The sequence below is a fragment of the Pseudophryne corroboree genome, chromosome 1 (assembly GCF_028390025.1).
Source record: "Pseudophryne corroboree isolate aPseCor3 chromosome 1, aPseCor3.hap2, whole genome shotgun sequence".
Lineage (NCBI taxonomy): Eukaryota > Metazoa > Chordata > Amphibia > Anura > Myobatrachidae > Pseudophryne > Pseudophryne corroboree.
In genome coordinates, this window is record NC_086444.1 from 373633136 (window position 1) to 373647735 (window position 14600).

At 47.7% G+C, this 14600-nt stretch overlaps 1 protein-coding gene across 1 annotated transcript in view; it reads right to left on the reverse strand.

The window, feature by feature from the left end:
- LIMK2 (LIM domain kinase 2) overlaps positions 1–14600 on the reverse strand; it is a 100320-nt gene that overhangs the window by 42942 nt on the left and 42778 nt on the right. The window contains exons 8-9 of the mRNA XM_063913092.1: positions 11408–11582; positions 11242–11328 (exon numbers count right to left, since the gene is read on the reverse strand). Of these exons, the coding sequence (XP_063769162.1) occupies positions 11242–11328; positions 11408–11582 (262 nt within the window). The remainder of the gene's footprint in view (positions 1–11241; positions 11329–11407; positions 11583–14600) is intronic.

Sequence of the window (14600 nt, forward strand, 5' to 3'; positions counted from 1 at the left end):
TGGGCCTTTACCGAATTTGTTAACGGCAATCCTGCCGTAGAATGAGCCTGCTGAATCGTGTTACAGATCCAGCGAGCAATAGTCTGCTTCGAAGCAGGAACGCCAACTTTGTTGGCTGCATACAGGACAAACAGTGCCTCTGTTTTCCTAACTCGAGCCGTCCTGGCTACATAGATTTTTAAGGTCCTGACTACATCCAGGGACTTGGAATCCTCCAAGTCACTCGTAGCCAAAGGCACCACAATAGGTTGGTTCATATGAAATGAAGAAACCACCTTAGGCAAAAATTGAGGACGAGTCCTCAACTCCGCTCTATCCACATGGAAGGTCAAATAGGGGCTCTTGTGAGACAAGGCCGCCAATTCGGACACCCGCCTTGCAGATGCCAAGGCCAACAACATGACCACCTTCCAAGTGAGAAATTTTAATTCCACCGTTTGAAGAGGTTCAAACCAGTGAGATTTTAAGAACTGTAACACCACGTTAAGGTCCCATGGTGCCACTGGAGGCACAAAAGGAGGCTGTATGTGCAGCACTCCCTTTACAAAAGTCTGGACTTCCGGGAGAGAAGCCAATTCTTTCTGAAAGAAAATTGATAGGGCCGAAATCTGTACCTTAATGGAGCCTAATTTCAGGCCCATATCCACTCCTGTCTGCAGAAAGTGGAGAAAACGGCCCAGATGGAAATCTTCCGCAGGAGCATTCTTGGCCTCATACCAAGATACATACTTTCTCCAGATACGGTGATAATGCTTCGCCGTCACCTCCTTCCTAGCCCTTATCAGAGTAGGGATGACTTCTTCCGGAATGCATTTCCCAGCTATGATCCAGTGTTCAACCGCCATGCCGTCAAACGTAACCGCGGTAAGTCTTGGAACACGCAGGGCCCCTGTTGCAACAGGTCCTCTCTGAGAGGAAGAGGCCACGGATCTTCTGTGAGCATTTCCTGAAGATCTGAATACCAGGCCCTTCGAGGCCAATCGGGAACAATGAGTATTGTCCGCACTCTTTTTCGTCTTATGATTCTCAATATCTTTGATATAAGTGGAAGAGGAGGAAACACAAAGACCGACCGAAACACCCACGGTGTCACTAGGGCATCCACCGCCACTGCCTGAGGGTCTCTTGACCTGGCACAATACCTCCGAAGCTTCTTGTTGAGGCGTGACGCCATCATGTCTATTTGAGGAAGTCCCCAACGACTTGTTATCTCTTCAAAAACTTCTTGATGAAGTCCCCACTCTGCTGGATGGAGATCGTCTGCGCTGAGGAAGTCTGCTTCCCAGTTGTCCACTCCCGGAATGAAGACTGCTGTCAAAGCGCTCACATGATTTTCCGCCCAGCGAAGAATCCTGGTGGCTTCCGCCATTGCCACCCTGCTCCTTGTTCCGCCTTGTCGGTTTACATGAGCCATGGCTGTGACGTTGTCTGACTGAATCAGAACCGGTAGGCCGCGAAGAAGATTCTCTGCTTGATGCAGGCCGTTATATATGGCCCTCAATTCCAGTACGTTGATGTGTAGACAAGCCTCCTGGCTTGACCATAGTCCCTGAAATTTTTTTTCCTTGCGTGACTGCTCCCCATCCTCGGAGGCTCGCGTCCGTGGTCACCAGAACCCAGTCCTGAATGCCGAACCTGCGACCCTCTAGAAAGTGAGCACTCTGCAGCCACCACAGGAGAGACACCCTGGCCCTTGGGGACAGGCTGATTTTCTGATGAATGTGAAGATGGGACCCGGACCATTTGTCCAGAAGATCCCACTGAAAAGTCCTCGCATGAAACCTGCTGAAGGGGATGGCCTCGTAGGACGCCACCATTTTCCCCAGTACTCGAGTGCATTGATGAACTGACACCCTTTTCGGTTTCAACAGGTCTCTGACCATGTTCTGGAGTTCCTGGGATTTTTCCATCGGGAGAAAAACCCTCTTTTGTTCTGTGTCCAGAATCATGCCCAAGAAAGATAGAGTCGTTGGAAGCAACTGTGACTTCGGCAGATTGAGAATCCAGCCATGTTGCTGCAGCACTCTCAGGGAGAGCGACACGCTTTTCAGCAACTGATCTCTCGATCTCGCTTTTATCAGGAGATCGTCCAAGTACGGGATAATTGGGACTCCCTGCCTGCGCAGGAGCACCATCATTTCCGCCATTACCTTGGCGAAAATCCTCGGGGCCGTGGAAAGCCCAAACAGCAATGTCTGAAACTGGTAATGACATTCCTGTACAGCGAATCTCAGGTACGCCTGATTAAGGGGATATCAATCTGTCTCAAGATCATGTTACATGCATCTAAAAAACATATCCAAAATACGACCATACCTTACACAAGACACTGCTAAAACTCTAATCCACGCTCTCATTATCTCCCGCATTGATTATTGCAATAGTCTCCTAACTGGTTTTTGCAAAACGAGACTCTCACCACTACAATCCATTCTGAATGCAGCGGCGAGGCTTATCTTCCTCGCTAGACGTTCATCGTCTGCAGATCCACTCTGTCAGTCCCTCCATTGGTTACCTGTACTCTACCGCATTCAATATAAAATACTTTTACTCACACACAAGGCCATTAACCAAACTACACCAACGTACATCACTTCGCTTATCTCAAAATATCTCCCAACCCGACCTCTTCGCTCTTCACAAGACCTGCGTCTCTCATCCACACTCATTACTCGCTCCCACTCACGATTGCAGGACTTTCATCGGGCTGCACCCACTCTGTGGAATGCCCTACCACGCACAATAAGACTCTCCTCTAGTCTCCAAACCTTCAAGCGTTCCCTGAAAACTCACCTCTTCAGGCAAGCATACCAAATTCCAGAACCGCCCACATAACTTTCATAAACCTTCCTATCAAATTGCATCCACTCTGTACAGTCCACACATATCCTCACATGTCTTCTCATTCTATGCAATAGATAGCACCGTTCCTTATGTACACATGCCTATTTCCCTATAGATTGTAAGCTTGCGAGCAGGGCCTTCCTACCTCTATGACTGTTTGTTATCACCCATTTTTTATTGTTATTTCAAATTGTAAAGCGCAACGGAATTTGCTGCGCTATATAAGAAACTGTTAATAAATAAATAATAAATATAAATATATGGGGACATGAAGGTATGCATCCTTTATGTCTAGTGACACCATAAAATCCCCCCCTTCCAGGCTGGAGATAACTGCCCGGAGCGATTCCATCTTGAATTTGAACTTTTCCAAGTACAGGTTTAGGGATTTTAAATTTAAAATGGGTCTGACCGAGCCATCCGGTTTTGGGACCACAAACAGGGTTGAATAGTACCCCTGCCCCTGTTGAAGTAGGGGAACTTTGACAACCACTTGTTGTTGACACAGTTTTTAAATAGCAGTTAAAAATATCTCCCTTTCTTGGGAAGAAGCTGGTATGGCCGATTTGAAAAACCGGCAAGAAGGCACGTCTTCGAATTCCAGTTTGTAACCTTGGGACACAATTTCTATTGCCCAAGGATCCACCTCTGACCGAACCCAGACGTGGCTGAAGAGTCGAAGACGTGCCCCCACCGGCGCAGACTCCCTCAGTGGAGCCCCAGCGTCATGCGGTGGATTTAGTAGAAGCCGGGGAGGACTTCTGCTCCTGGGAACTAGCCGTAGCAGGTTGCTTTTTCCCTTTACCCTTACCTCTGGCGAGGAAGGAAGAACCCTGACCTCTTCTGGACTTAGGCGACCGAAAGTACTGCATCTGATATTGCTGCGTTTTCTTTTGCTGTGGGGAAACATAAGGTAAAACAGTAGATTTGCCCGCGGTAGCTGTGGAAACCAGGTCCGCGAGACCTTCCCCAAATAAATCCTCACCTTTCTAAGGCAAAACTTCCATATGCTTCTTTGAGTCGGCATCACCCGACCATTGGCGGGTCCACAGGGCTTGCCTAGCAGAAATCGCCATGGCGTTGGCTCTCAAACCTAGCAGACCAACGTCTCTCTGAGCGTATCTCATATATAAGACTGCGTCTTTAATGTGACCTAAGGTCAATAAAATGGTATCCCTATCCAGGGTATCAATGTCAGCTGACAAGGTATCCGTCCAAGCCGCAACAGCGCTACAAACCCAAGCCGACGCTATTGCCGGTCTGAGCAAGGCCCCCGTATGTGTATAAATTGATTTTAAGGTAGTTTCCTGTCTGCGATCAGCAGGATCCTTGAGGGCGGCCGTGTCTGGAGACGGCAGCGCCACCTTTTTCGACAAGCGCGTTAACGCCTTGTCCACCCTGGGTGAGGATTTCCGTAATCTGTCTTGCGCAGGGAAAGGATACGCCATAAGAATTCTTTTGGGAATCTGCAGTTTCTTGTCTGGAGTTTCCCAAGCCTTTTCAAATAACTCGTTTAGCTCATGAGATGGGGGAAAGGTTACCTCAGGTTTCTTTTCCTTAAACATGTGTACCCTCTTGTCAGGGACAGAGGGGTCATCAGTGATATGTAAAACATCCTTTATTGCAATAATAATATAATGAATACTTTTGGCCACTCTTGGGTGTAACCTCGCATCATCGTAGTCGACACTGGAATCAGAATCCGTGTCGGTATCAGTGTCTGCTACTTGGGACAGGGGACGTTTCTGAGACCCTGAAGGGCCCTGTGACACAGCCAAAGCCATGGATTGACTCCCTGTTCCATCCCTGGACTCTACTTTGTCCAACCTCTGATGTAATAAAGACACATTTGCATTTAAAACATTCAGCATATCCATCCAATCATGTGTCGGCGTTGCCGACGGAGACACCAGTCATCTGCTCCACCTCCTCCTTAGATGAGCCTTCCGCTTCAGACATGCCGACACACGCGTACCGACACCCCCACACACTCAGGGATATATCTATATGGAGACAGTTCCCAAATAAGGCCCTTTGGAGAGACAGAGAGACACTGGAAACAAGATTCCCAGATAAACAGCGCTTTTACATAAATATATGTATATCTATACACTCACTGCGCCTTACAAGTGCCCCCCCCCCCCACTCTTTTTTGCCCTGTGTCACCGTGTTCAGCAGGGGAGAGTCCGGGGAGCCAGCTTCTCTGCAGTGTGCTGTGGAGAAAATGGCGCTGGTTAGTGCTGTGGGATCAAGCTCCGCCCCCTCAGCGGCAGGCTTCGGTCCCGCTCAATTTTTCAATACTGGCGGGGGATTTTAATATATATTGCCTCCGCAGCCTATATATGCCTGTTAGCCAGTCCTAGAGGTTTATTATTGCTGCCCAGGGCGCCCCCCCTGCGCCCTGCACCCATCAGTGCCTGCAGTGTGTGTGTGGGAGAACAATGGCGCGCAGCGTTACCTCAGAGAAGATCTGAAGTCTTCTGCCGCCTGGGAAGTCTTCTTTGTTCTTATACTCACCCGGCTTCCATCTTCCGGCTCTGTGAGGAGGACGGCGGTGCGGCTCCGGGACGAACGGCGAGGGTGAGTAGCCTAAGAAGCAGAGCCTATCATTTAAGTAGGTCTGCTTCTCTCCCCTCAGTCCCACGATGCAGGGAGCCTGTTGCCAGCAGTGCTCCCTGAAAATAAAAAACCTAACAAAATTCTTTTTCAGAGAAACTCAGGAGAGCTCCCCTGTAATTCACCCAGTCTCCTCTGGGCACAGGATCTAACGGAGGTCTGGAAGAGGGGCAGAGAGGGAGGAGCCAGTGCACACCCATCTAAAAGTTCTTTATAGTGCCCATGTCTCCTGCGGAGCCCGTCTATACCCCATGGTCCTTACGGAGTCCCCAGCATCCTCTAGGACGTAAGAGAAAACCTGATTCAGTGAGCAGCAGCCCTGCCCAGCTACTAGTGTGCATGTGACCTGTGCACAACCTATGCAAGTATGGAAATTTTTAGCAGGTCTTCTGAGTACAATCAATAAACAACAAAGCTGCCAGTGGACAATACACTGGGTATCCCAAGACCCAGAATGATACTTTTGTAAAAAAAGAAATTTTGTATAGTCTTCTGGCACGGAGTAAACCTAGTGGGGCTACCAGTTTAGAGGTTCCATTTAAGAAGCTTTTTGAGTAGCAAGACTCTCTTTCAGTTTGTTACCAATAAGATATCATAAGCTCACAATGGAGCAGATGCACTAATCAAAACACCTTTTTGTTGTACCCAAATGGTGAGGTTTTCCTTTCAAGGGCTGTAACGTAGTGCCACCACTATGTTTAGCAACTGGTGTTTTTTTGCAAATTTGCGCATAAGACCAAACATATCCATTTTGGTCTCTTAGGGTGCATACACACGGTGAGATTCGGACTTATCCGATTCTCACCGTGCGACAGGGGGCCGGGTCGGCACTTAGCCAGTATCGCAAGCACATAACAACTGTGCTTGCGATGCTGGCTATGTGCGATTTCAATCCTGACTATCTCTTCTATAGAGATAGTCAGGATTGACTTGCCTGCACAGCCTATTTTTTCTTCCGATGCCGACCGCGCGGGGCCGCGCATCGGCATCGGATCGGGATCGCAAGGTGACTGTCACCTTGCGATCTGCACTATATTTTCTTCCGATTCTGACTATATAGTCAGAATCGGAAGAAAATATCTTACCGTGTGTACACACCTTTATTTTCAGTGGACATTGTTCTAGAGAGCTCTTGTATTTTGTTCAGATACAATCTTGAAAACATAAGCCAGACTGCAATATACCTGTATACTGGGTTTTGCTTCGACAATGGAGACTTTCTCCTGGCTACGCTTCTATGAAACGTTAACATTTCTAGTTCTAGAGATAACTAGATGTAGCTTTAGGGCTCCTTGCTATTTATTTGCACATCATATGGTTTTATCTTGGGATGAATTGGCTGGGAAAACTGACAACTGTATTCACTCTTCTCCATTTGTAGATAATCATATCTACTTTAGAATGAGGATTTCAATATTGATTGAAAACTGTCTTTTCCGACAGTAACAATGGTCTTGCTGAAATTATTGCAGATGTCTTTTTCTCCTTGGCATGGTACAAACACAAACCTAAATGGTCCAGGGCTCTGCTTCATATAGTGCTCCTAATGATCAAATAACAAAGTGTACTTGGTTAACAGCACTTGACTAAAATGACCTTCTTTACTGATGTGCTGTTCATCCGCTGAGACATACGACGTGGTGCAGTTACATTAAGCATGTAACAATTAACTGCGTTGTCATGAGGTGAATCGTGTAGTGTGTACAAGGACGTGATCTATTGATGCACTGCATTGTCGCATCGTGGAGGTGTGTACCCGGCTTTAGGGCAGGAGATACCAGGAAAACAAGGAGTTCTTTCCTAGCTAAAGTCTCTGGAAGGTCAGAATCTGAGTGATGGGTGTGTTTGGAGTTGTGTCTAGAGGTGGGGTGAGTGTTAGTATGTGCTCAATTTTTAAGGCATTCATTTTTCTGTAATATAATTCTGCATTCAAAGATCTAGAACTAATTTTTCATGTTTAATGACCAGTCAACAACGGTATCCGGGTCTACACTAAAAAGGTCTTTAGTCAACAGGTCTACCACTAATAGTAGACATGAATTAGGCCGACAGGGTCAAAAGGTTGACATGTAAAAGGCAGACAGTTCGAAAGGCCAACGTGGTCAGAAGGTCAACAATACAATGGTTGACACAAGTTGTTTTTTTTACTTTTGTTGACCATTTACATGTCGACCTTTTGACCCTGTCGACCTATTCTATGTCGACCTTTAGACCCTGTTGACCTAATGCATGTCTACCAATAGTGGTAGACCTATTGACTGTAAACCTTTTTAGTGTAGATCTTATAATCCACACCAGTCAACAACTTACGATTACTGGAAGTGTTATGGTCCCTACTCTCCAGGGTCATGCCTCCATAGTGAAGGTCAACCAACCAGGTCTTTCCTTCAGTTACAATCCTCACTCTGACACATTATACATTTATTTTGCTGTCTTCAGGCCTCCAGGTCACTGAAGAACTCTAAACTGTAGCAGATCTATCAAAACACATTTGCAGATTTTGTTTGAAAAGAGGATTTTGGTACTTACCGATAAATCCATTTCTCTGAATTCTCTAGGGGACACTGGAGCGTTCCTTAGACATTAGGGGTGTGAAGCTTGCAACCGGAGGTGTGGCACAATCTAAAATTAGCATTGCCTGCACAGCCGGCTCCTCCCCCTTCACATCCCTACTCCCTCAGTTTGGAAAATTTGACTGAGAGAATAGGACATGATACTAGAGCACCTGGCGAGGAACCGAACCGTACAACATAGCAAACAGCATCCAAGAAACTCTTAACCGAAAAACTAACGCTGTTTGTACGAACTGTTTAAACAAGAACTTTTAACACAGCAGGCCGACAGCACCGAGGCGGGCGTCCAGTGTCCCCTAGAGGATTCAGAGAAATGGATTTATCGGTAAGTACCAAAATCCTCTTTTCTCTTTCATCCACTAGGGGACACTGGAGCGTTCCTTAGACATTAGGGGACATCCCAAAGTTATCCCCCAGGGAGGGAGTGCTGTCGGTGGTCTGCAAAACTAAACGTCCGAACTTAGAGTCACCGGACGCAAAGGTATCAAACTTGTAAAATTTCGCGAACGTGTGGGCTGAAGACCACGTCGCCGCCCTGCAAAGTTGAGCAGTGGAAGCACCTCTGGCAGCCACCCATGAGGCACCCACTGATCGGGTGGTATGAGCACCCGTCTGAACCGGAACCTGTTTGCCACAGGAAATATAAGCTTGCCGAATGGCAAGTCGAATCCATCTGGACAAAAACTGCTTAGATGCTGGCCAACCCTTCTTAGGCCCATCATAAAGAAAAAACAAATGGTCCGACTTTCTGAAGGACGACGTAACTTGTACGTATACCCGTAAAGCTCGGACAACATCCAAGGACACGTCCCCATCTGCGAGACCCTGGAAAGATGGAACCACAAATGGCTGGTTTACGTGAAACCCCGAAACAACTCTAGGCAGGAAATCCGCTCTTGTACGGAGTTCAGCCCTATCCTCATGAAAAGTTAAAAAGGGGCTCATACACGATAAGGCTCCCAACTCAGAAACCCGCCTGGCCGAAGCCAAGGCAAGCAATAACGTGACCTTCCAAGAGAGATATCACAGGTCTGTTCTTGCTAACTGCTCAAAAGTAGGTGATTTCAAAAATTCCAACACCAAATTTAAGTCCCATGGTGCAATAGGAGGACGAAAAGGGGGCTGCATTCTCAGAACCCCCTGTAAAAAGGTTTGAACCTCTGGCAAGGACGCTTACTGCTGTTGAAATAGGATAGAGAGAGACAAAATTTGAACCTTCAGAGAGCCCAGCCTCAGTTCTAAAACTAGACCGGCCTGCAGGAAGAGTAGAAGTCTGGATAAATGGAAGTTTGTCGAATTCCACCCCCATTCTTGACACCAGTCCATGTACCTCTTCCAAATCCTGTAGTAGTGCATGGCTGTGACCGGCTTCCTAGCGGCAATCATCGTAGCAATGGCCGTTTGTGATATTCCTCTGTTCCTTAAGATCCGGGTTTCAATAGCCACGCCGTTAAACGTAGCCTGTTCAGGTCTGGGTGGTGGAACGGTCCCTAAGACAGCAGGTCCTCTCTCTGAGATAACCGCCAAGGATCTTCCGCGAGTAACCTTCGCAGGTCTGAATACCAACTCCTGCGGGACCAATCTGGTGCGATTAGAATCGCCCACACTCGCTCTTGTTTCAACCTTATCAGAACCCTGGGTATGAGGGGGAAGGGTGGAAAAATGTAAACTCTCCTGTAACATCAAGGAAGTGTTAATGCGTCCACTCCTTCTGCTGCTGGATCTCTTGTCCTGGACACATATCTGGGCAGCTGATGGTTTTGCCGAGACACCATGAGGTCCACTTGAGGTAGGCCCCATCTCCTCATCACCATGTCGAAAATCTGTTGATGTAGGCACCACTCTCCCAGATGCCTGTCCTTGCGACTGAGATAATCCGCTTCCCATTTCTCCACACCTGGAATGAACACAGCTGAGAAGATGACGTTTCACCTTTCTGCCCACAACCACCAAGACCACAAAGAAGCAATAATGGCAAGGAGGTGAGCGATTTATGTTTAGGAATGGACGCTCAACCTGGGAGTAGTGGTCAGTCGGCATCAAGTTGGAGGAATACCGCAAGCACATTTAGAATGGGCAGCAGGGTTTACCAAAATTATGGACTAATTTTTCAGTAGAATGACTCCGCCCGCACATGCAGAAAAGACTGTGTTGGGCAGCAAAGAGACCACTCCCAACCCTACATGAAGAGGAAGGGGGTCTTGTAATTGATGATGAAGAAGGTGAGGCAGTAGAGGCGATGCTGAACACCAGTCCGTAAGAGGAGGACTCTGAGGTTAAGGGATTAGATTCTCTTATTGAGCTGTAAAAGGTCCTTAACCTCAATGAGGAAGAAGTTAAGAAACTGGAAGGTTTTGATTTATTTCAGTCAAGAACCACGAGGAGCAGATTTTTCAATTCTTCAGTCCCTCCGTGTTCAAATGGAGAAGCTTGGAAGCTGTGCGCTACCTTGGTGAAGACTGATGTCTTCTGCCGCCGATTTTCCGGACTTCTTCTTGCTTCTGGCTCTGTAAGGGGGCCGGCGGCGCGGCTCTGGGACCGGACTCCGAGGCTGGGCCTGTGTTCGGTCCCTCTGGAGCTAATGGTGTCCAGTAGCCTAAGAAGCCCAAGCTGGCTGCAAGCAGGCAGGTTCGCTTCTTCTCCCCTTAGTCCCTCGATGCAGTGAGCCTGTTGCCAGCAGGTCTCACTGAAAAGAAAAAACCTAAAACTAACTTTTCCTAAGAAGCTCAGGAGAGCCCCCTAGATTGCACCCAGCTCGGTCGGGCACAAAAATCTAACTGAGGCTTGGAGGAGGGTCATAGGGGGAGGAGCCAGTGCACACCAGGTAGTCCTAAAGCTTTACTTTTGTGCCCAGTCTCCTGCGGAGCCGCTATTCCCCATGGTCCTTACGGAGTTCCCAGCATCCACTAGGACGTCAGAGAAAAAAGAAAAATCTTCAAGGAGCAGGAGCTCCCTTCTGTGCTTGTACCTCCTAGGCACAATTTTCCAAACTGAGGGAGGAGGGATGTGAAGGGGGAGGAGCCGGCTGTGCAGACAATGCTAATTTTAGATTGTGCCACACCTCCGGTTGCAAGCTTCACACCCCTAATGTCTAAAGAAACGCTCCAGTGTCCCCTAGTGGATGAAAGAGTAACAAGAAAAAACAAAACACAATGATGAAGCTGCAACATAAACCAAATAATGTCATCCTTGTCAAGGAGCTACTTACCTCTGTCAGGAATGTTTTCTGTGTCTGCTCATCAAACTGTATTAACTCTTTCATGACCATTACTTTCCCCGTGGCTCTGTGTGTGACCTGTAAGCACAAAGGTTGTAGTATATGGCAGAGATGGTAGAAGGCTGTAAGCAGGAGTAACTTATCTAGAAACACACACCATGATGGCTCTTCCAAAAAAGCCCTTCCCCAGCTCTTCACCATGAAGTAGCTCACATGGGCGGAAGATCTGCTGGGCACCACCAGCTGCACAGCGGAGAGACTCTGAACGAGACACTGAGTGAGGGTCTTTGGGAGAACAGGGTCCAGGGGAATGGCTGTTACTGTTACTGCGTCTGAAAGAGGAGTTTAACATATAAGAATAAGACATGATAAAGTAGGTGAGGTAAACTAGTAGCAAGGGACACAGTAAAAAAGTTGGCTGTAAGAGACACAGAAAATAGGATTTTGGTGCTTACCAGGTAAATCCTTTTCTTTGAATCCATAGGGGTCACTGGAGTACTCTTGGGATATGGGCGGCGTAGCAGAACAAAGGCACTGAATATTTAAATTTAGAACTCTCCACCCCTCCATATCCCTAGAGTACCTCAGTGTACGAACCCAGTGTTTTTACTGAGCGAACTACTATAGAGAGGTTGACAATGGAGAATTTCTATAACATAACGGACAACAACAAAGTTGACCCATAACGTTAGTGTCAACTAAACAGTTGACAGCATAACCGATAGACCTTTATAGTTTGAACCAATCGGTGAAAATGTGTTACCATAAGCTCCTTTGAGCTTAATACAAACCAGGTAAAACGTGTTACCCTAAGCTCCTCTGAGCTTAAAACAACCCAGGTAAAACTGCTCTGGGTGGGCGTCCAGTGCCCCCTATGGATTCAAAGAAAATAAGAATTTACTTACCGATAATTCTATTTCTCGGAGTCCGTAGTGGATGCTGGGGTTCCTGAAAGGACCATGGGGAATAGCGGCTCCGCAGGAGACAGGGCACAAAAGTAAAGCTTTTACAGGTCAGGTGGTGTGTACTGGCTCCTCCCCCTATGACCCTCCTCCAGACTCCAGTTAGGTACTGTGCCCGGACGAGCGTACACAATAAGGGAGGATTTTGAATCCCGGGTAAGACTCATACCAGCCACACCAATCACACCGTACAACTTGTGATCTAAACCCAGTTAACAGTATGATAACAGCGGAGCCTCTGAAAGATGGCTTCCTAAACAATAACCCGAATTAGTTAACAATAACTATGTACAAGTATTGCAGATAATCCGCACTTGGGATGGGCGCCCAGCATCCACTACGGACTCCGAGAAATAGAATTATCGGTAAGTAAATTCTTATTTTCTCTATCGTCCTAAGTGGATGCTGGGGTTCCTGAAAGGACCATGGGGATTATACCAAAGCTCCCAAACGGGCGGGAGAGTGCGGATGACTCTGCAGCACCGAATGAGAGAACTCCAGGTCCTCCTTTGCCAGGGTATCAAATTTGTAAAAATTTACAAACGTGTTCTCCCCTGACCACGTAGCTGCTCGGCAGAGTTGTAATGCCGAGACCCCTCGGGCAGCCGCCCAAGATGAGCCCACCTTCCTTGCGGAATGGGCCTTAACAGATTTAGGCTGTGGCAGGCCTGCCACAGAATGTACAAGTTGAATTTTGTTACAAATCCAACGAGCAATCGACTGCTTAGAAGCAGGTGCACCCAACTTGTTGGGTGCATACAGTATAAACAGCGAGTCAGATTTTCTGACTCCAGCCGTCCTTTAAATGTATATTTTTAAGGCTCTGACAACATCCAACAACTTGGAGTCCTTCAAGTCGTCTGTAGCCGCAGGCACTACAATAGGCTGGTTCAGGTGAAACGCTGATACCACCTTAGGGAGAAAATGCGGACGCGTCCGCAGCTCTGCCCTATGTCGAATGGAAAATTAAATAAGGGCTTTTATAAGACAAAGCCGCCAGTTCAGATACTCTCCCGGCCGAAGCCAGGGCCAGTAACATAATCACTTTCCATGTGAGATATTTCAAATCCACATTCTTTAGTGGTTCAAACCAATTGGATTTGAGGAAATCTAAAACTACATTTAGATCCCACGGTGCCACCTTAGGCACCACAGGAGGCTGTATATGCAGTACTCCTTTGATAAAAATCTGGACCTCAGGGACTGAGGCCAATTCTTTTTGGAAGAATATTGATAGGGCCGCAATTTGAACCTTAATAGATCCCAATTTGAGACCCATAGACAATCCTGATTGCAGGAAATGTAGGAAAACGACCCAGTTGAAATTCCTCCATCGGAGCACTCCGCTGCTCGCACCACGCAACATATTTTCGCCAAATACGGCGATAATGCTTCGCGGTGACTTCCTTCCTTGCCTTTATCAAGGTAGGAATGACTTCTTCTGGAATGCCTTTTCCTTTTAGGATCTGGCATTCAAACGCCATGCCGTCAAACGCAGCCGCGGTAAGTCTTGAAAAAGACAAGGACCCTGCTGAAGCAGGTCCCTTCTCAGAAGTAGAGGCCACGGATCGTCCGTGACCATCTCTTGAAGTTCCGGGTACCAAGTCCTTCTTGGCCAATCCGGAGCCACTAGTCTTACTCCTCTTTGCCGTATAATCCTCAATACCTTTGGTATGAGAGGCAGAGGAGGAAACACATATACCGACTGGTACACCCAAGGTGTTACCAGCGCGTCCACAGCTATTGCCTGCGGATCTCTTGACCTGGCGCAATACCTGTCCAGTGTTTTGTTGAGGCGAGACGCCATCATGTCCACCATTGGTTTTACCCAACGGTTTAATAGCATGTGGAAAACTTCTGGATGAAGTCCCCACTCTCCCGGGTGAAGGTCGTGTCTGCTGAGGAAGTCTGCTTCCCAGTTGTCCACGCCCGGGATGAATACTGCTGACAGTGCTATCACGTGATTCTCCGCCCAGCGAAGGATCCTGGCAGCTTCTGCCATTGCCCTCCTGCTTCTTGTGCCGCCCTGTCTGTTTACATGGGCGACTGCCGTGATGTTGTCCGACTGGATCAACACCGGTCTTCCTTGAAGCAGAGGTTCCGACTGGCTTAGAGCATTGTAGATTGCTCTTAGTTCCAGAATGCTTATGTGAAGAGACTTTTTCAGGCTCGACCACACTCCCTGGAAATTTCTTCCCTGTGTGACTGCTCCCCAGCCTCTCAGGCTGGCATCCGTGGTCACCAGGATCCAATCCTGCAGGCCGAATCTGCGGCCCTCCAATAGATGAGCCTCCTGCAACCACCACAGAAGGGATACCCTTGTCCTCGGCGACAGGGTTATCCGCAGGTGCATCTGAAGATGCGACCCTGACCATTTGTCCAACAGAT